Below are 22,673 nucleotides of genomic sequence, written 5' to 3' on the forward strand. Positions count from 1 at the left end.
ATGACACATGGGAATCCCTACTGACCATGCTTCCCCCACACTGCAATTTGCTGGCTAATTTACAATACCCATGGGTGGCTTCCCAGCCAACTGTCATCTAGGTGCATAGATAAGGCTCAAACCTAGACTGTGTACTGGAGAACATCATAAAATATCAACAAATTTATTCTGACAATTTGTTGGGTTCAGTTCACCAAACATTTATATAGTCTAATTTGTCTAATGAGAAAGAACCACACCAAGAGTCAGAAAGACGTTTTAGAAGTCACTTCTGCAGAAGGGAGAGAGCCATTGATCTCAACTGAGCCAGGAACGAGCCTGCCAGTAGGATTCAACTCAGCAACTCACACTTCTCCATGGGTGGACTCGTTTTTATTTAGAAGCACAGCGTTCAGTAGTCATAACACACATGTCCTTTTCCTCTTGGTTATCTCTAGTTGTTATTGCATACTGGAACATCTTGTTATTGCTCAAAGGTTGTACTGTCTCTGAGCGTTATAGGTAGGAAGCATGGTTTCATATCTGACAGTAATGAAAACCACATAACTGTTTCAATTGGAACATGTTATTCTAGGCTTATACTGAACGTAATTTAGATAGATTGGTGAAAGCTTTCACAATGATTGAGACAGATCCTATATGAAACATTAACTTCTTACACAATTATTCTGACAATAATCAAGCCTTTCATTGGTAAGAACAACAAATTACAACATTGACAACATTAAACCGGTTCATACCTTGATTAAGTAAATCCTCCTCTCTATTTTTAATGATGACCGTACTCTTCTCCTCCTCTTCATCTTTAATGGTAACATTCAGTCCCAGCGTTTGACTCCATCCCCTGACACTGCTACCAAAATGAAAACATACAAAAGTACAGACAGCTATCTGTACATTCGATCAGGGTGGGTCAATAATGCAATGGTTTGGGAGGTGAAGGAGAAAAAAATTATTAATTGTCAAAGTGAAGTTAAGGTAATTTGCCTAAATTACCATTGGTTCTATCGGTGGTCAATGTAGCGTAGTGCAGGCAGTATAACAGAATAGTCTACAAATGTGTTGGTAATAATGTACACATTTGTCCAATGTCAGAAACTATTCCTACTGTTTAAATGACCCACCATTAACAGTCTGGGTTGTTGTGAAGTTTGGTGTGATTTCTGTATTAACTTTGTTATTAACTTAACTAACGCAATATGTTTAACAAGAGCGGTTAAGCTAGCCTCACTAATGTTAGCTAAGCCATTGGAGTTTTTTGCATTGATGCAGACAAAAACAGACCATGTCATTCATTACAATGATAACATGTAGATATGATTGCAAATAGAATATTACAATATACAGTTTTGCTGTCACGGATGAGGTTGTGGTAGTAGAAAGACACAGGCGCAGAGTCGATGTCGTCCCAATAATCCATGTTTTAATGAAGAAAAAAACCAAATACAACAAACAAAAAGCAGCAACCAGTGACATGGGCTTAACTGAAAACAGGAAAACCAAAATGAACCACGTTGTTATGGCCAACACAAAGAACTTAAATAGGGTCCCCAATTGGAGGCAATGATCAACACCTGCCTCCAATTGGGGAGACCAAAGAGGATTAGAGGTGGCTAGATGCCACCTCCTGTCCTGTCCTGGCTATGCCCCGAGCCCAGCGCAGAGATGGCTAGGGGCACAGCCAGGACGTGACATTTGCTCCAAAGTTGATATTCCCTTGGAGAACTGGTAATATACAGCACCGGAAGAAATTAAGAGACCACTGCACCTTTTTCTTTCCTTTACAAACAAGAAACCAAGTAAGCCTAGTTCAGCTTGCCCGGAATAGCAAGTATTGCCCTCTTGAGAATTGAACCCAGGTCACCCACGTGATGTTGTTGCTAACCACTACACCACAGAGCTATATGTTCTACAGATGTCAGTATAGCCGTGTCTATCCTGAACAAATCCTGTTTTGTCAGTGGCCGTTTTAACAGCTAATTGGCCATTCATGAATGATAATGATACAGTTAAACTGACTAACGTTTCTTACTAAGTTTACCTCAACCACAAATAGCGTCTATGAACTGTTAGCTTTTGCCACTGGCCGTTTGAACAGCGTATTAGCCAGTAATAGGCTTTACCAGTATCTACTAACTTACTGGACTAGTCATAGGAATTGAGCACTTGCTAGCAAAGTGCCAAAGCTATTTAATTTCATGGCATAAAATGTATTTTCGTTCTAGGCATAACTTCTCTTATTTGTGAATGACATTGATACAATAACTATCAAGAAATTTGACGATAACTTTTTCATCACGTGAAACAACTAGAGAATCGAGGAAATAAAATTAATAAATGTCATTGTTCTCAATAGATTCTAACTTAGGTCTTCCACGTAAGAGGCACTGTCTTTAAGCACTACACCACGACATTATACATTTCACCAGTCACTAAACACTATTGAGCATTGTGTTAAACTGACTAACGTTTCTTACTAAGTTTACGTCCACCACAAATATCATCTATGAACTGTATTGCTTTTGCCACTGGCTGTTTGAACAGCTTATTAGCCAGTAATAGGCTTAATAGTATCTACTAACTTCCTAAAAATAATCATAATAATTGAGAAACTGCTAGAGAGACTGAAGTTGAACTTTTCCATTCCAGAAAAAGTTGGATGTGTACTTCGAAAATCCACCAGAAACAGTCGCAATATAACCATAAATTGTTTTATTTCAGGCTTACTATAATGTAGCAACTGAAGGTTTTAGCAGGCGAAGATTTCGTCTATACGGAATAATTCATAATGCATACTTCACTTTGCCTGTGAGGAGATACGAATGCGGGACCTACAGTTTACAGGACCACGTCTCTAACCAATATGCTATTTACCAATAGGCAGGCAGTCAGTCAGTAAGAGACATTCGCTCTTCTTAACTGGCTCAGTTTACGCAGTCCAGCAAAAAGTCAAAAAGAAATGTTTTGCAGTGGTCTCTTAATTTTAACCCTTCTTTTCCTCACTCAAAACCAAGAGCAGCTGCAAATTGAAAGCTTCTGATTCACACTCAAAACCTTCCTTTTCGACTTTTTGGAAAAGGAAAGAAAAATTGGTCTAATTTTTTCTGGAGCATTTGTAGAGAAAACATGAGTGAACAGGCAAAACATGACTTTTATTTCTTATGGGATTCATGTTCAAGTGTAGGTTATAACAGAATGGCACAATCATAAAACGAAACATGGCAACAAAGAAAATTAAATGAACTGACCCCTGTTGAAAAGTTTGCATACCCCTAGTTCTTAATACTGTGTATTGCCCCCTTTAGGATCAATGACAGCGTGCAGTCTTTTGTAATAGTTGTCTATGAGGCCCCGAATGCTTAGAGGTGGTAAACCTGCCCAATCATTTGGATAACATGCCTCCATGCAAAGTATTTGGTCACCGTGCATGAACCGCATGCAAGTCGACTAAAAGAAGTTTGAGATCTTCCCAGAGTGCCTCGATGATATTAAGGTCAGGAGACTGATGGCCGCTCCAGAACCTTCACCTTATTCTGCTGTAACCATGTGAGGGTCAACTTGACCTGGTGCTTAGGGTCATTGCCATGCTGGAAAGTCCAAGAGCATCCCATGTGCAGCTTTCATGCAGAACAATGCAAATTGTCTGCAGTATTTTCTGATAACATGCCGCATTCATCTTGCCATCAATTTTCACAAGATTCCCTGTGCCTTTAGAGCTCACATCTCCCCAACACATCAGTGAGCCACCACCATGCTTCACAGTGGGGATGGTATTCTGTTCACTATAGGCCTTGTTGACCCTCTCCAAACAGTGTTTATGGTTGTGACCAGAAAGCTCTATTTTGGTCTTGTCACTCCAAATGAAAGTGTGCCATAAGCTGTGAGGCATGTCAAGGTGTTGTCAGCATACTGTAACTGGGATTTTTTTGTGGCATTGGCGCAGTAAAGGCTTTGTTCTGGCAACTCGACCATGCAGCTCATTTTTGTTCAAGTATCGTCGTATTGTGCTCCTTGAAATAACCTCACCGTCTTTTTCCAGAGCACTCCGTTTCTCCTGAGGTTACACCTGTGGGTTTTTTCTTTGTATCTTGAACAAGTCTTCTGGCAGTTTTGGCTGAAATCTTTCTTGGTCTACCTGAGCTCAGCTTGGTATCAAGATATCCCCATATGTTCCACTTCTGAAGTGATTGAACAGTACTGACTGGCATTTGCAAGGCTTTGGATATCTATTCATATCAACCCACTCTCTTCCCTTTGTGTACATATAACACGGGTTTACACTTCACAATTTTGTGCTATGCATACACCAAAGTACTTTTTTGCGTGCAGTTCAGACGCGATCTCCTCCAATTAAGAACAATGGTGAATAAATGCGATATTAAAGTTTTACCTTTAACCTTTTACGTTCTTTCAAGAAAAAAGTTAATCTACGGCTTTTAAACGATTAGTCACTCTTCGGGAAATCCATGCCTCGATGATGGTGACGTCAAATAGGTTTCAGTTGGTGCGTGTCAATGAAACGATTTTATTGACCACCATTATTATTAATGGGAGGAGATCACGTCTCAACTGCATGTAGAAAAGGACTTTGGCGTATGCATAGCACGACATTGTGTGAACCCGTGTTATATGTACGCAAAAGGAAGAGAGTGGGTTGATTTATATCCGTTTCCATCTTAATAAAGTTCCATTACCTTGTTACGCAGGTCTTTTGACAGTTATTTTCTGCTCCCCCTGGCTCAGTAGCTGAGTGCATCCACATGTGAGCTAACGAACACATTGACTACACAGACACTAATTGTTAGATGTAGCTAGTTTAATTACAGTGTTTTCTTACTGCGGTAAGATCTGGTAGATTGTGTCAACATAGGGTAGATTGTGTCACTCTGTGATTGCACTATTCCAAACACAGGGGGGGAGTTATAATGCTGAAAATGCTATTCTTTCTTGAAAATATTTTCTAAAGGACACACAATGTTCACTACGTTCTTCTTAAATAACAGGTTATAACGAATTTAAAAGTGAAATGTTTCTAGTTGCAACTTCATCACTGATATAATTACGAAATATTTTAATGAAGAAATACACCAATAGCTTACACAGAAAATAGACATTAAACATTTGAATTATCTTAATAATAAAATAAATAGCAGAACTATTTGTTACAATCATAGTTTTGAAGTACGGCATGGTATAAAAGCACATGACCGTGGGAATAGACTGTCAAATCATTCAATATGGCCGTTAACATTCCAGAATTCCAGTCGTATAGAATAACTACCAAACATGTTTTAAAAAGCCATACTGTGTAGTAGCGTACATTTAAACAGCAATAAAACAAATTCTATGATCCAATAAATGCTCTTTATTTAAATTAGTCAGCATAATGAACTCTTCACAGTCTTTGGGAACTGAGCATACAGTATAGGCGACACCAGAAAGTTGCTATGATCACATTGTCCTCTGGGTTCATTTTCTTAATCGATCCTCTTCCTCTTTTTTAACAGCAAGCCCTATTGTGATTCCAAGCTTTATACCAGTAATCTGAATTCTTATTTTAAGTAGGCAAACAGATTCTAAAATCAACCCCTTATAAATTGTAGACAAATACGATTTCGCCCCAGTAAAAAATATTATTTTGATTGAGCATAAAAATAGAATGCCACAATCGCAGCTTTGTGCTTTTAAAATTGCACATATTCAAATTACAATTACAGATTATTAGTATAAAGGTTGGAGTCTGGCAAGCAAGCTGCACAATCCTGTTAGTCTACACATAGCTTATCTTCAAGTGCTCTTACAACATCTTCCCCTAACTTTTGCTGTTGTAAGACAAAGGTTTACAATTAAAATGTCCAGCTGTACGTCTCAAATCTGTCAAACTATAAAACTCGTCCCAATTTATTAAAAGTGAGTATTCTTAAAACATCCCATTCCGTGATGGCTATCGCCCATTAAGAGGGATTTGCGTCTGCCTGGGGAGTCTCTGGCCACCTGGCTGTCGCAATTATTACACTGCCTGATCGAAATAATTTGAGCCACATCACAATTATTTTATAGACTGTTGAAGGCAACACTTCCCTGAGTTGGTTTGTTGGAAAGGAGAATAACACACCAGGAGTCAGGTCAATTACCGTACCGCATATTCCGTTTATTACAAAAGCTTTTGGAGACAAGTGTCGCCACACAATGTCTAAGGATCAACAGTCAAAACATCATTTTATACTTCAACTACGCCCAAAAGATAGAGGCGTTAAGTTAGCAAATCCAGTGTGCCATTGGCCCAATCCCAGTTCTATTCCTTATAGGATAACTGCAAGTATCCCCTTGCCCCCTTGTGGTTTCTGTGTTGTCTGTCCGACTATGTGTGTGTGTCTCTGACCTGTGACCTGTTTCTCAAAAGACATACATACTAAATCTTTCTCTCCCCGGCAACCGCTTGAACAGGGGTTCCTGTTCTCCTACTTGCACCTTCAGTTTTAGCTCATATTACAACAATTAATATTTTGCTTCATTGCTTACAACAGCTTACAACAGTTCACTAACTTATACAATCAATACATCTACAAGACATGGATATTTTTGCACAATGTTTTGATTTCAAAATCATGTTTTCAATTTTAATAACGGATTTTATGTTTACCGTACACCTGAATTCATTAATACATGTGGTTTCTCATGTGTCTAATAGTTTATTGTACTCATAATATAGCGTCCCACTCAAAAAAAAGAATATATAGCCTACATAGAATGATTATTTCTAAGAACACAGGCAACAATATTTCCATTAGTTTATTAGGGCCTACAAATATACTAAATGAAAATTACACTTAAATAATTCAAAATAATTCCATTAAAATGTAGTTTTAATTTCCATCTCATTTTGATGATGTATACAAGGTAAAATAAGAGACACTGTCGACACCTTTGCTACGATCAAAGGATATTGGCACAATACATTTGATAAAGAAATAAAGTAAAGGATGATTTATCAAGTGATGGTGCAACAGAGGCCAGCAAACGAGGTTTGTAAATGATCTGAGTCAATTGTATATCTTTCCGCAGAGCCTGTGGAAAATCATGTTTCCAGTTTGAATAACGGATTTTATATATACTCTACACCGGAATTCAGTAATAGGCCTACATGTGTTTAAAACGTTTCTCATGGGTCTAATAGTTTATTGTAACCATAATATAGCGTCCCACTTTACCTAACAAAATGTCCCACTCAAAAAAAGAATAGCCTACATAGAATGATTATTTCTAAGAACACAGGCAACAATATTTCAATTCGTTTATTAGGGCCTACAAATATACTAAATGAAAATTACACAACACTTAATTACAAATAATTCCATTAGAATTTAGTTTTCATTTCCATCTCATTTTAATGATATACAAGATAAAATAAGAGTCGACCAGTATGCTACGATCAAAGGATATTGGCATGAATAGGTGGCCCGGTTGCCTGATAAACACAATATATTTGATAAAGAAATAAAGGAAAGAATGATTTACAGCAGCATGCACTGTCATGGTGCCACCCGTGATCAAGCCAGCCTCTGGCTGCTGGCACCGCTTTCACAGTGCCGCAGGGTTGTGCTTTGGACCGTATTTTACTATCCGAGTATGTGTTGTTAACATGTTTGTAAAAACTACCGATACCACATGAGCGCTACTACATAATGCGCAAAGGACAGGGTGTTGTTCTCATGTAACATCGGCTCAATTACCGTTCCTGTGACAAAAAAGCGAATATTAAGTTACACCCACTGATGTTCGCCACTGGTCAGTTTGGGGACACCCTGGTTTGACACACGTTTCAACGCTTGGTGTCATGTATGGGTGTAGTGGCCATTTGTCACAAACAGACGAAAGATTAAACTTTAATCAAATCTTAAACGACAACTTCAAGCTCCCTGGGCAGGTAATGTACGCAAGCAAGAAATGACTGTATTCCAGACTGGATTCTGTGTTGTGGCTGGTTTATTTGTTCCAACTGAGACAACATTACAGCATCTCTCACGTTGGTAAAAAATCATGTGCCCATCACCCAGGTGCGTACATGGCATCTTCTTCTTCCTACCTATATTCACCTTTACCTGTGCCCAACACTGCCCTCTGGTGTCTAAATCAAACATTGTAATTATTAAACTAACCATAAATAAAAACTAAACGTATAAATAAGAAACAATGAACTAAACAAACAAACGAATATTACCAAAAATATATATTACTAATATGAACAAAATCATAATAATAAACAAATTAATCTACAAAATTACCACTACTGAAACACACTAATGTAGCTCCAACACTCCGGCCCCTAAATGTGCATTATCACAATTACTGAACTCTCAAAACGGAGCTACACTATGTATTCAAACTATATCAGGCGTAGACGTCTTGCCGCACCTGCAAAAAAAAATAAAGAGAGAAAGAAAGAGAATGAAAGAGCAGACAAAGAGAGAGAGAGAAAGTCAGTTCATGTGATCACAATGCCGCCTCCAGCAGCAGGCACAACTTCGTCACAGGTCTCTCTAAAATGCTGGTCTTCGTTTGAAGGCGGACAGAGTGCACAACCCCATTCACATCTGATCTGACATCCAAAACTTTCCCCATCATCCAAGATCCTATTGAAGCTGTAGCATCTGCCACAAGAACAATATCTCCAGGTATAAGATTTCTTCTTAGTGCTGTCAAACAATCCTGGTGGCATAATTGGTCTACCTTTCAACAACAGAATGTGATTTGGTGTCAAAGCTTCCAGGTCATTTAGATCATCTGAGGCCCTTGTAATAGGCCTGTCATTCAATATTGCTTCAACTTCGCAAAAAATTGTTTGGAGTGCTTCATCATCAAGGGTGTGTTGTTTAAGGACTGAGGTAAGAACACTCTTCACTGACTGAATCAGACGCTCCCAAACACCACCTTGATGGGAAGCTGATGGGGTGTTAAATCTCCATTCTATGCCGTCCTGAAGAAAGGCTCTTTGAATTTTACCCTGATTCAGAACAGTCAGACTCTCCTTGAGCTCACGGCTGGCTCCAACAAAGTTAGTTCTATTGTCAGACCTGAGCGTTGAGACTGGGCCTCGTCTGCAGATGAACCTTCTCACTGAATTCATACAGGAGTCTTTATCCAGTGTATATGCTACTTCCAAGTGTACAGCACAGCTGGTCATACAGGTAAAGAGCACTCTGTATCTTTTGAGAATACTTCTGCTTCTTTTAACCTCAATGGGCCCAAAATAATCAATGCCAACATGAGTAAAAGGGGCTTCATCAGGCAACACTCTTTCAGCAGGTAAGTCCGCCATTATTTGTTCAAGGAGTCTTCCTCTGTTGCGTCTGCAAACAACACAATCTGATATGACTTTTCTGGCAGCAGAGTTTGCATTTATAATCCAATACTTCCGCATTAAACTGGACAACATATAATTTCTCCCAGCATGACCTATCTGCTGATGAATATGGCGCATAATTAATGTTGATACATGCAGGTCTTTTGACAGAATAGCAGGATGCTTGGATTCCACTGGCAATGAGGCTTTGCTTAACCGACCACCCACTCTGAGAATCTCACCATCCATCACTGGGTCCAATCTGTACAGTGGACTGTCCTTGGATATGGATTTCACACCACTCTGCAATAAGGTGATTTCGTCCTTAAACCGTTGATATTGTACATACTGGGAGGGAAAGGTGATGTGGGGTGGGGAATTTAATGCACATAACGAAGTGTGGGGGAGTGTGTGGACAGATGGCAATGTAAGAAAGGTGGAGGACACACAATTTCCAGAGTATGAATAGGTATAACAGAGTCAGGCTCTGCTGAGGCAGGCCAAGAGGGCTTGTTGGAGCAGGTTTTGTGGTTCTATTGGATGGGAAACTCCAGTGGGGGAGGTAAGGGGTATGATCAAGAGGATGAGTGGGGTGAGGAGGGAGTGGGATAATCCAATGATGGGTGATTGGGATGAGGTTGCGGTGTCGGATGGAGAAAAGGCAGAAATGTGTTTGTACGGGTCCATAATTTATCTTGGGACCCAGAGTGTGTAGTTAAGAGGCCCTGGAGGGTGGGTACCCAGAGTGTGTAGTTAAGAGGCGCCTGCAAGGTGGATCCCCAGAGTGTGTAGTTAAGAGGTGTCTGGAGGGTGGGTACCCAGAGTGTGTAGTTAAGAGGCCCTGGAGGGTGGGTACCCAGATTGTGTAGTTAAGAGGTGTCTGGAGGGTGGGTACCCAGAGTGTGTAGTTAAGAGGTGTCTGGAGGGTGGGTACCCAGAGTGTGTAGTTAAGAGGTGTCTGGAGGGTGGGTACCCAGAGTGTGTAGTTAAGAGGTGTCTGGAGGGTGGGTACCCAGAGTGTGTAGTTAAGAGGTGTCTGGAGGGTGGGTACCCAGAGTGTGTAGTTAAGAGGTGTCTGGAGGGTGGGTACCCAGAGTGTGTAGTTAAGAGGTGTCTGGAGGGTGGGTACCCAGAGTGTGTAGTTAAGAGGTGTCTGGAGGGTGGGTACCCAGAGTGTGTAGTTAAGAGGTGTCTGGAGGGTGGGTACCCAGAGTGTGAGTTAAGAGGTGTCTGGAGGGTGGGTACCCAGAGTGTGTAGTTAAGAGGTGTCTGGAGGGTGGGTACCCAGAGTGTGTAGTTAAGAGGTGTCTGGAGGGTGGGTACCCAGAGTGTGTAGTGGTTTTCACGGATGGTTCAAGGGACCGGTTGGACGGGGGCAGCTTTTGTAGTTAGGGGAGTGGGTGTGAGTGTCACTAAAAGGGTTACGGATCACTTGGCAGTTTACACGGCTGAGCTTCTGGCGGTGCAGTTTGCATTGAGGTGGGTGGAGGACACTAAGCCGGAAAGGGTGGTAATTTGCTCTGATTCATGTGAGGTGTTGATACGTTTGCAGTCCTTCAAGTCCACTAGGTGGCAGGACATTTTGAACATGGTTTTGGAAGCACAGGACAGAGTGAGAAGGGATGGAGTGCAGGTCTCATTCATGTGGGTTCCGGCTCATGCTGGGGTGGCGGGAAATGAAGCAGACGATAAATTAACAGGCCCTGGTGAGGGGGGTGGAGGACGTGGTGGTGTCCTTGAGCAGGACAGAGGTTAAGGTGATGGAGTGGAATGAGGTGAGGAAGGTGTGGCAGGACCAGTGGAATGCAGACACCAAAGGAAGGCACTTGTTATAGATACAGGGTGAGATTGGGGATGGAAGGAGGGCAGTTAGGAGTAGGACGGAGGAAAGGATTTTGACTAGATTAGGGGTGGGGCACTGTGGATTGCACGGCACACTACACATGATAGGGAAGCATCTGACTGGGTTGTGTGACTACTGTGGGGTAGAGGAGACGGTGGATCACGTCCTGAGGCAGTGCAGACATTATGAGAGGGAGAGATTGCAACAGGGTCTGAGGGCAGAGGGGGTGCACGTGTTGAGTCTAGGATCTATGTTGGAGAGGGCGTGTTCGGGTGCAGTGGTTAGGTGTCTGTTTGTGTTCCTTAGAGAAACTGGGTTGGCAGGGAGAATGTAGTTCCTCCCTGAAACTGGCCCACACTCCTTTACAGTAGGTGGCGGTAATGCACCAATAGCGTTGGATACCAACCGCCGTTAAACTCCACAGAAGAAGAATAATTCATACGTGTACGTCTCGGAGCAGCTGGTTTAATAGTTTTCAAGTCATCAGGAACTTTTCGTGGATTACGAACGTAGATCCATTTCGCTAAAATGGTAAGTGGTTAAAGAACAGTATTTTTCTTTGTTACTCTGCGTTGTAACCCTTCCCTGCTGTGCACCTGCTTCTTGCTATAATATTGTTTTTAAGACCAACTTATTTTACAACTTTGATTTATGATATGGACCTGTTCTGTGGAGTTAGATATCTGCCACAAGATTAAGCGTACGTATTGTTAGGATCGTAAGAAAATACTTTAGTAAATGGGTTTGGTCGTAGTAAAGGTCATACGTAAAGCATGAACCGTAAGCGTGAAATTACATCTGTGAACCCGCAAACACCCTTTTACGACATTACACACATTATTCTTACTTTACGTCTGAATGTATTTGCTTACAAATCGTTTTTCTACGTACACACTTTTGTCAGTAATCTGGCATCTGAAAAGAAATGACCCGAACGTAGCTCTTCGAAACTGTAACGCTAGCAACAATAAGTTTGACGGCCTGGCCCTATGCTCTACCAAAGCGTTGTCAACCCTGATTTAATGTTCAAAATAAATGTCCACAGATGTTTTTTTAGGACTGCATAAGGACATTACACCAGTAGTCTATCATGGGTTTAGGCGTTAGGTAAAAATACTTGTGTTAATGACAAAAACACAGTATACCAGTGTATAGAATATCCTTCTGAGCCGCAAAAAATAATGAAGTGATTTTGGTAAAGATATTGCTTTAAATATTACAGTCTGGCATGTGCTATTTAATAGCTCTGTTCTCTCCATAGTATTCATGGTGGCTGTATGTGGCCGGGGACTTCTGTAGTGATTGCATAATATTCTAACAAGTTCTCATTTTACAGCAACAACCTAGAGGGATAAAACAGATTCCCATATAGCAAAGCTGTTTGAGTATTTGGGACCACAACAAGTTTGTAGGCCTACACGATAAAACAAATTCTATATACGTTTACCGGTTTCCCTGATTTCCTGTCTTTGACAATTCATTGTCATAAATCTTTTCATTGATATTTAGTTATTAGGAGCACAAACTCTATGGCCAGTCAGGCAAACGATTATTCCATGTCGTTGACGATCGGCAACGTTATATAGAGAACTAATGAATTAGGGGTTGAGTGTCCATTGTCTGTCTCCATCACAGTGGATGAATGACCCAACCCAGTGGCCGGAGGTGTTATTTCCTGATATAAAGGTGCTGGTCATAAAATTAGAATATCATCAAAAAGTTGATTTATATCAGTAATTCCATTCAAAAAGTGAAACTTGTATAATGTATACATTCATTCCAAACAGACTGATATATTTCAAGTGTTTATTAATTTTTATTTTGATGATTATAACTGACTAATGAACACCCCAAATTCAGTATCTCAGAAATTTAGAATATTGTGAAAAGGTTCAATATTGAAGAGACCTTCCACACTCTAATCAGCTAATTAACTCAAAAAACCTGCAAAGGCCTTTAAATGGTCCCTCAGTCTAGTTCTGTAGGCAACACAATCATGGGGAAGACTGCTGACTTGACCGCTGTCCAAAAGACAACCATTGACACCTTGCACAAGGAGGGCAAGACACAAAAGGTCATTGCTAAAGAGGCTGGCTGTTCACAGTGCTCTGTGTCCAAGCACATTAATAGAGAGGCGAAGGGAAGGAAAAGATGTGGTAGAAAAAAAGTGTACAAGCAATAGGGATAACCGCACCCTGGAGAGCATTTTGAAACAAAACCCATTCAAAAATTTGGGGAAGATTCACAAAGAGTGGACTGCAGCTGGAGTCAGTGCTTCATGAACCACCACACACAGACGTATGCAAGACATGGGTTTCAGCTGTCGCATTCCTTGTGTCAAGCCACTCTTGAACAAGACACAGCGTCAGAAGCGTCTCGCCTGGGCTAAAGACAAAAAGGACTGGACTGCTGCTGAGTGGTCCAAAGTTATGTTCTCTGATGAAAGTACATTTTGCATTTCCTTTGGAAATCAAGGTCCCAGAGTCTGGAGGAAGAGAGGAGAGGCACAGAATTCACCCTCTCTGCGGATGACCTGCAGCCACAGATCTCTTCTTTTGCTGTCCTTCACATCTTTGGGAAGTAAAGGAAAGCGTAAACTAGGGTTTTTCCTCATTTTCGACATGCAAAACACAATGCAGCAGCTTTAAGGCATGGTATCAGTAACATTTCCATTTTTGTGCCGTTGACTTCTACACTTTTACTGAAATAGTAAAATTCTGGCAGTGATTTTGGAAATGACTAATCATGTCAACATTTTTTTAAACTTAAGGATAGTGATCATATGAAGCCATTTATTATCACATAGTTGTGTGGCTCCTTTTTATATCATAATGATAACAGAAATCACCCAAATGGCCCTGATCAAAAGTTGAATGTTTGGCCTTGTTACAGACACACAAGGTGACACACACAGTTTAAAATGGCTTTTAGGCATGAATTTCCCACACCTGTGGCGTTTTAAATTGCAATTTGTGACACAATGGTGAGCAAGCGGGGACCCAAATGCGGACACAGAGGCAGTATTTATTGAACAAACGGGGAGCAGGCAGACTCGCAGTGGGGGACAGGCAGAGGTCAGATGGTCGAAGGTACAGGAGAGGGAAGGCAGGATCGTAATCCGAAAAACAGGCAAGGTTCGTAACCGGGTAATGGAAGGACAGGTAGGGTGGGTAATATAACACAGAACGCTGGAAACGATCAGACGACGATCTGGCCACACAGAGACCAGGGTCTAAGTACACAGGGCTAATAGGGAACCGGGAACACCTGGTGAGCGGCGGGGGCAAGACAACAGGTGAAGAAGGATATAAAAAGATATCCAAAGCCTTGCAAATGCCAGTCAGTTCTGTTCAATCACTTATTAAGAAGTGGAACATTTGGGGATCTCTAAACCAAGCCAAGGTCAGGTAGACCAAGAAAGATTTCAGCCAAATCTGCCAGAAGAATTGTTCGGGATAAATAGGAAAAACCTACAGGTAACCTCAGGAGAAATACAGGCATCTCTGGAAAAAGTCGGTGTGGTTGTTTCATGGAGCACAATACAATCATACTTGAACCACAATGAGACTTGAGACAATTTGAATTCTTCAGCACAAAAGCTGCGCATGGAAGCTCTTGGACTTTCCAGCACGACAATGACTCTTTACTGAATGATTTGAAAAGATCAGTTGAAATTTCCATCACTATTCCATACATCCAATCAACCCCGACCCTTAAACAAATATTCTCGTCCAGTTCTTTTCTGTACCTTTCAATACCTGAGATCAGCTTTATGTCACTTCCCTCTCGCCCGAACCCCCACACCCCCTTTTTGGGGGAATGTGAGCGCTGTAAAGGTCCCAGTGCGGGTATAGATGACACTTGGAAATATTACTGGCGCCATCCCTGAGAACCTGCTGTGTTTTGCAAAAAAAGCTCTAGTTATGCTTTTCTTTACTTCCCCAAAGATTGAAGAACACATAGATATGTAAATTTTTGTAGCTTTTGTCCTTTTCTATCCCTATTTTTAATAGCTCACTATCCATATGAGCTACAAATCTACAAACATGTGGTGGGTTCCTTTACCTTTCCTCTTTTATACTATTCATGAACTTTTTAATGGCTTCCAATCCAGATGACATGGACTAAAACCACTTGCATTTTATTCACTGACCTTCCTTGTCTAGAGTATGCCCCTTAGTTTTGCCATTTTAGATTTTGGTACATTTACAGGAATTGAGCTTTCTAAACGATTTTCTTCACTATCCATATGAGTTAGAGATCTAAAAACAAGTGTGCTGTGTTTCATTACCTCATTTCTGATAGGTACAGCTCTTTTTCCAAATTAATTGTGTATTTCATTTTAAAATTACATGCATTATTACAACTCAATGACCTAATTCACATGAACAATTTTTTATAGCTTGCACCTCTAAAAACACTTGCATTTGTTTACTGACCTTCTTTATGCCTCTTAGTTTTGCCATTTTACATTTCACTGATTTTATCAGAATTTATCCTTCTCTACAAGCCTTTTTTAATAGCTCGCCATCCATATGAGCTAGAGATCTACAAACAAGTGTAGTGTGTTCTTTTACCTCTACTCTCACATGTACAACTTTTAATTATTATAAAAATGTTCTTTTCATTTATTTAGGGCAGAGGTGTCAAACCAGTTCCACGGATGGCCGATTGTCTGCAGGTTTTAACTCTCACCTTGTACTTGATTTGATTTATTAGGTCACTAATTGGTTAGTTTCTACCCTCACCTGGTTCTTTAGAATTGAACTGGTAACCAATTTAAAGGAAAAACCTGCAGACACTCCGCCCTCTGTGGAACCAGTTTGACATCGCTGCTTTAGTGTATTCAGGATATACTTGCGCTGAAACCAGACATTTATTTAATTTCATCCTTTTATTTGCCTAGTTGGAGCCATTGATCACAGTGCCTCTTACTCTGTGGACCTACTTGCAATGATTATTTTGCTCCAGTGGTTATTGATAGAATTAGTAAAACACAATTATGTTAACATTCCTCACCTACAAATTATTTTCCTGTTGCAGCTTTTGTTAATATTTCATTATCAAATTTGACTTATTAGTAATAAATGCAAAACTCTGGCGGGGCGTGTGGTTCTGACCTGACCATCCATATAAGGTAATGTGAGCAAGCGTTTCCTCCAATGTGTTGGCTCACATTGACTTCATGTTTAAGGGAGGGGGTGTAAAGAACCGGCTGATCAGACAGGTTTCAGAGGAAGCCTGTAGAGATCTACGACTCCACTGACTCTGCAGGGACAGTTCTAGTGGTGGCACATGGTTGTACAGTGGGGTTGGGAGAAAGTGTTAACTTGTCAGATTTATCCTAATATCTTTCATCCGGATGCTTTCTCACAACTGTATTGTTCAATAATCTGTATTTGTTTTCATTTTCCAAGGAAATGATAATCCGTGATATAAGTGAAAAGTATTTTCCCTTTTCTTGGGTCAGGTTAAGGAAAGCGCACCTCATGTAGATATGTTATGATTGTGATTGTTTTTATTTTTCCCATGTATTTGTCATGGATGGTTCTGATTTGGTCTTTATTTTAGGAGAGGGAGGACAAACCTAGCCTGCTGCTCTCCTTCCACACTGAGCCCAAACAAGAGCCACTGGATTCTGATTGTGAAGCTCAGTGGGCATTGGGTGATTCAGAGATGGCATCAGTAAAGCTGGAGGACAAAAGTCAAACACTGTGGCTGAATGTTATCATTAAAGATGAAGATGAAGAGGAGGAGAAGAATGTGGTTATCATTAATAATGGAGAAGGAGATTTACTCATTCAAGGTAATAACTGGCGTAATGTTGTCATTCTCAGTGTAATAATTTGTTGTTTTTAAGGACTGCATAAACTGAGCTGGCCTTGAAGACCGGATCAACAGGTCCCATGATTGACTCCTGTCACAGTCAAAACACATTATTCCTTAGGGTTTGTTCAGGACAGCCAAAAATGTCACTGTGTACAAACTTCAGTAGCTACGTTATAGGAAGCATACATTAAAACAGTTCTGATGGAAATAAAAATGTGTTCAGGATAGTCAAACTCTTCACTGGTTACACGATTCTCTCGTCATTTCACAAAACAGATAGTTATTGTCCCGTATACTGCTGTGCGAATGAGTTGAAAATGAGTTTGTCGTTTTTGTAACATTTAAAGATATGCTTCATCAGGCAGACAAATATCTTGAGTCCATTTATTTATTTTTTTGGAGAAAATAGTGTGTTGTCTTTGCTGTAACTTCCAAAAGCACTATAGAATCCAAGGCAGAATCCCGTAACATCAGTTACAGTTCTTTTTCTTTGTTTCGCTGCACTCCGGAACACTTAAATTTATTTAAAGTATTCTGCCTTTGTTTCGCTATGCATCAGTGAAGTGAGGTTACTGAGTTACGGTGTCATGCCCAGTATTAATATAAGATTAGGCTACAGCATTAATTGATGGAGGATGGATAGACTGGCATTCCACAAAAATTAGTTGTTAGCTAATAAGTAACTACTTGACAAACAAAACCAACTGCTAGTCTAACTACTTGACAAACAAAAACATTCATCACCCATAAGCGATCAGAATGCAAACAAAGCATTGGAAACAATAACTAGTTGGCTTGCCAGCTGGAAGTAATAGTAAATCATTCGCAATTAATGCTTTTTTTCGTGTCATGCAGGGTAGTCAGTGCCAGCCCGACATTGACAGCCAAGGAAAAAATGCGTGTTGGCATAGATTCCCCTCCTAAGTAGCTTAATCACACGCACATGAGCTAAAAACAGTAACACGTCACATTTAAATAGATCGCCTAACTTTTCTTGTAACCTGCTTAAAATGCATTGCATTGTTAAATCCACAACATGGCTTTTGAAAATTTCTTGCTGGTGTTCTACACGTTAAGTACATAACATGAGTCGTTCTTGAGTATCCTAATCTCTCATTCATCCAATTCTGTCCAAAACACGAGTGGTGTATCCTTTAATATTCGTTGCGTTAGTTAACCTCGCTCTCGATAAAATGTTTGCAAAACGTTATGCCCCCACATGCAAAACGATTGGTTTGATCAATGTCACCTCTGTCTACGTTTGTCATGTCATCATTATACAGATTTAATATAGTGATCTGCAACCAAGTGAGCAATCAAATCGAAGTTGACACCTTTTTCCTTGGCATGACCCCTTTTTTATTTTGCAGAGAAGGCAAAGGCAGAGTACATTAACTTCTGAATGAGGGTCAAAGGTCAAGTTTGGGCTCAAGATTTTTATGTAGATGAATTACTTTGTTAAAAAGACAAAGAATTTTCTATATTCTGCCTACAATTATTTTGTTTGGACAACAAAACAACTTTAGTCATTTTTCTCAGTTCTACACTCTGGCGAGTTAAGGTCTTTTGCCATTGTAGGGCATTATATTGATAGATATTGTATCAATGTCATTCATGAATGGGTAATTAACTGTTAAACGGCCAGTATTGAAAGAGAATTTGTTCAGGATAGACAAACTTTGCTGGCTACAACCGTCAAGTAGCTACGTTATAGGAAGCCAAACATTTTAATGTTTAGTGTTATATTGCAACTATTTCTGGTGGATTTTCAAATGATGTATTAGTATTTGTTCAGGATGGACAAAACCTTTGCTGGATACATGATTCTACTGTCTTTTTACTTGACGACCCAGAAAAAGAACCAGACAAGCCTAGTTCAGCCGCCCTCAATTAAAAATGATAAATGTTGATGCCATCACTGGATTCAAATCCCATGTGAGTGGTTGTCTTTAACCACGACACCACAGTGCTTTATGGTTGCCCACTGTCGGTATAGAAGCTCGATATTAGATCATTTTGTCATGTATTATCATCGCTCCAAATTTGCATATTTCACTACACACCATTAACCACTGTGTAAAACTGACTAAAGTTTCTCGTTAAGTTTACCTTCACCACAAATAGCATCTATGAAATATATGGCTTTTGCCACTGGCTGTTTTAACAGCTTATTGGCTAGTAACAGGCTTACTAGTGTCTAACTTACTACTTGAACTTAACACAGCCAAAGCTATTTCATGGCACAATAACGTAAATTTTTCTTTCGTTTGTGAATGGTAGAGTTATTGTATCAATCTATATACGTGAAGATACTGACGTTTTTGTCAAAAGAAAAGACTAGAGAATTGTGGAGACCCCTAATATTTTACTGCCACGTTTTTTTTTTTTTTTTTATCTAGCCTATATTACCCTAAAAATCATTCACGGAGGTGTACTTCCTATTGGTTTACCCCTCTGCCAATAGGCAGGCACTTAAAATTTAAATATGCAAATCGTACCTCTCATGGCCATCTGCCCCATGGCTATTAAAGAGGTCATCATACTCAGTTCTGTCTCCTGACATACATTTCTTCACGAGAAAAGCAGTCAATGACCGGTCAGGGTTTGAACCCTATGGGTGACGCTCCACTCGTCATTCTATGCCGTGAGACTTTGCCCATAGGGCACCGAGACAAGAGTGGCCTCTCTCTGCACCTCGGACACTTGAGCCCTCATAGAGACTGTGGATAGCTGGAGTCCCAGAAATCCCACCAGTTGACTGGGCTGAGGAGCACTCTTCTTCCAGTTCACCGCAAAGCCCATGTGAGTGAGCTGAGTCACCAACTGGAACGTGTGAACTCGTGCCTGTTCCGCCGAGTGCGCCAGAACCAAAGGGTCATCCAGGTAGGCCAGAACCCTGACCCCCTGACACCTCAGCGGCCCCAACGCTGCCTCTACGCACTTGGTGAAAGTGCGGGGGGCCAATGCGTATCCGAACGGAATCTGCGTGTACTCGTATGCCTGGCCCTAAAAAGGAAACCGCAGGAACTTCCTGTGGAGCGGCAGTATAATAACATGGAAGTAAGCGTCCTTCAGGTCGATGCTGACGCAAAATTCCCCGGGGTGCACACGGCCTCTTTGATATGCATTTGTTCAAAATGCGCAGGTCTAGAATTGGTCTCATGCCGAAACCTGAAGGATCTGGAGAAGGTCTGTATGGAGGAGTGGGCCAAAATCCCTGCTGCAGTGTGTGCAAACCTGGTCAAGAACTACAGGAAACGTATGATCTCTGTAATTGCAAACAAAGGTTTCTGTACCAAATATTAAGTTTTGCTTTTCTGATGTATCAAATACACTTAAAATGCAAATTAATTATTTAAAAATCATACAATGTGATTTTCTGGATTTTTGTATTTGATACAAATATTTTCTGGATTTTTTTTAGATTCCGTCTCTCACAGTTGAAGTGTACCTATGATAAAAATTACAGACCTCTACATGCTTTGTAAATAGGAAAACCTGCAGAATCGGCAGGTTATCAAATACTTGTTCTCCCCCCAAAGCTGGTTCATCTGTAGAGCAGCAACAACAACATTTCCAATTTTAGATTGCAGGCTATAATCCATAATTTCTGCAGTCCAGCTGGGATTTTATCATTGATAGGCTTAAATCAGGTTACATGCTTACATGCTCAGGTTACATGCTTTCTAAATTGAGGTTACATGCTTTATTGTTGGTATACAATAAAGCATGTAACCTCAATTATATAGCAATAGCCTAGTAATGATAATGGGCCTACTGATGATGATGATGATGATGACGATGATGATAATAATATCATCATCATCAGTAGGCCTATTATCATTACTAGGCTATTGCTATAATTGGGAATTGGCACCAGACCTCTGATATGAATGTATGCTCTATTATTGTTTTTATTAATAGGCCTAATAGGAGGCATATCATCTGCATTTTTTACAGAAGCTTGCAGGTAGGCGATGTTAATGTGAGACCTGAGCCTGCTTTGCCTTGCAAAGATCATCTATTCTTGGAGCAATGTCTGATAAACATAGCCTCAAATCATCCTCGATTTGTGCCCGATTGTGGTATTTCGTTTTGAGTGCAGTCATTTTTGAGAATCCTGCCTCACACAAATGTCGACGCGAAAGGGAGGAGAATCTTCAAGGCGACGTCACAGAGTTGAGGGTATTCCTGCATCAATGCTGCCCAGAATGACGAAAGAGGGCAGGAAGTAAAGAGTTCCTTCAGCCTACTGTCACTCTTCAGCTCAAAAAGCTGTTCCTGCATATCAATTGACAGCTTGTTTGCTGTGCACACAAATGGATCTCGAACCCACGCAATAGAGCGATAATCACTGCTGCGCAAGGCTACTGAGAGACTGACCACCTGTGAGTGCTTTTGGACGGGGGAGGGGCTCAAGGCAGCACCCGCTGCTCATTGAGCACAGTAACTGCAGAGTGATACGTGCTTTCGAATCTCCAAACACCACACATTTCTTTTCGCCATTTCCGCCATCTTATTAATCACTAAATTCACTTCTGACAACGTTTTAGGAATTGACAATTTGCTTCAAAGTTTTCGGAGTTGAGAAGCTCCATGAAGTGATGCGACAGCCAGCTAGTGCCTGCCCCGGCCGCTAGCTCGTCGGTCGGACAGTCTTACGCAGAGACCTCGCTGTAAGCTGGAGGTCTCTCAGACCGCTCTCGTTAATAAGAGGCTTTTATTTCGCCGTTGACGGTTTGTTTGTTTATATCACAACACATGTCCATTATAAGATCAACGGGAACCTGTGGTTAACTTTGGTTAACTGGTCTTTTCGGAGTTAAACTCCAAACGAGTGCCCTGCGGGCTTGACAACCTCGCTGACCGGGCTGTCTCTCACACACGCGCACACGCACACACACGCGCACACACACGCGCACGCACACGCGCACGCACACGCGCACGCACACGCGCACGCACACACACACGCACACACACACGCACACACACACAGCGCAGGAGGCAGAGGCAGGGGAGAGAGAGATACCGTTTCTCTTCGGGAGACTTGTTTAAATTATGACATATGCTATATACATGTCACTACATTTGTCGCTAGTCGCTTTTAACACGAAAGTCGCCAGGAGGATGATTTGTGTGATATAATAGTCCAACCACTGGCATTTCAACATGGAGAGAATTTTCGTGAATTATATTTTATATATTTTTTTTTCTCCCGTCCTGTAGCCTACTCACGCCCCCCTGCGAAAGTGTCCGCGCCCCCCCAGGGGGGAGTACCCCACCTGTTGAGAACCACTGGCTTAAATAATTTGAACTGAATTAGTTGATTGCCTAAACCAGTGCAAACCTTTTGGCTCGGGGGCCACATCCAGATTGGGAAATTGAATGAAGGGCCACATTTGTTTTGTAATTTGTGGATCATAAATGATTTGCAGGCCAAAAAGGCAATATGGTAAAACATTAAGCAGCAGGTCCCTTATGTCTAAATAATATACATTCAGATTCTGATGTATGAGAATGGGCTGGTGAGTAGTTTTACTTTCCCTCAAAACTATTTTACTACCGGATGGAATTGTCTCACAGGACTTAATGTGCCCACCCCTGGCCTAAACTGTCATCTGGGAATGCAGATACCCAAATGTGGGCCTTCTCAATCAT

At 40.9% G+C, this 22,673-nt stretch overlaps 1 protein-coding gene across 1 annotated transcript in view; it reads left to right on the forward strand.

The window, feature by feature from the left end:
- The window catches only part of LOC109615482 (zinc finger protein 501-like), a 1,152,720-nt gene that overhangs the window by 35,033 nt on the left and 1,095,014 nt on the right, over window positions 1-22,673 (forward strand). Inside the window, exon 3 of the mRNA XM_034295513.1 lies at window positions 14,266-14,268. Within this exon, the coding sequence (XP_034151404.1) occupies window positions 14,266-14,268 (3 nt within the window). The remainder of the gene's footprint in view (window positions 1-14,265; window positions 14,269-22,673) is intronic.

This window comes from Esox lucius, chromosome 11, assembly GCF_011004845.1.
Source record: "Esox lucius isolate fEsoLuc1 chromosome 11, fEsoLuc1.pri, whole genome shotgun sequence".
In the NCBI taxonomy this organism is placed as follows: domain Eukaryota; kingdom Metazoa; phylum Chordata; class Actinopteri; order Esociformes; family Esocidae; genus Esox; species Esox lucius.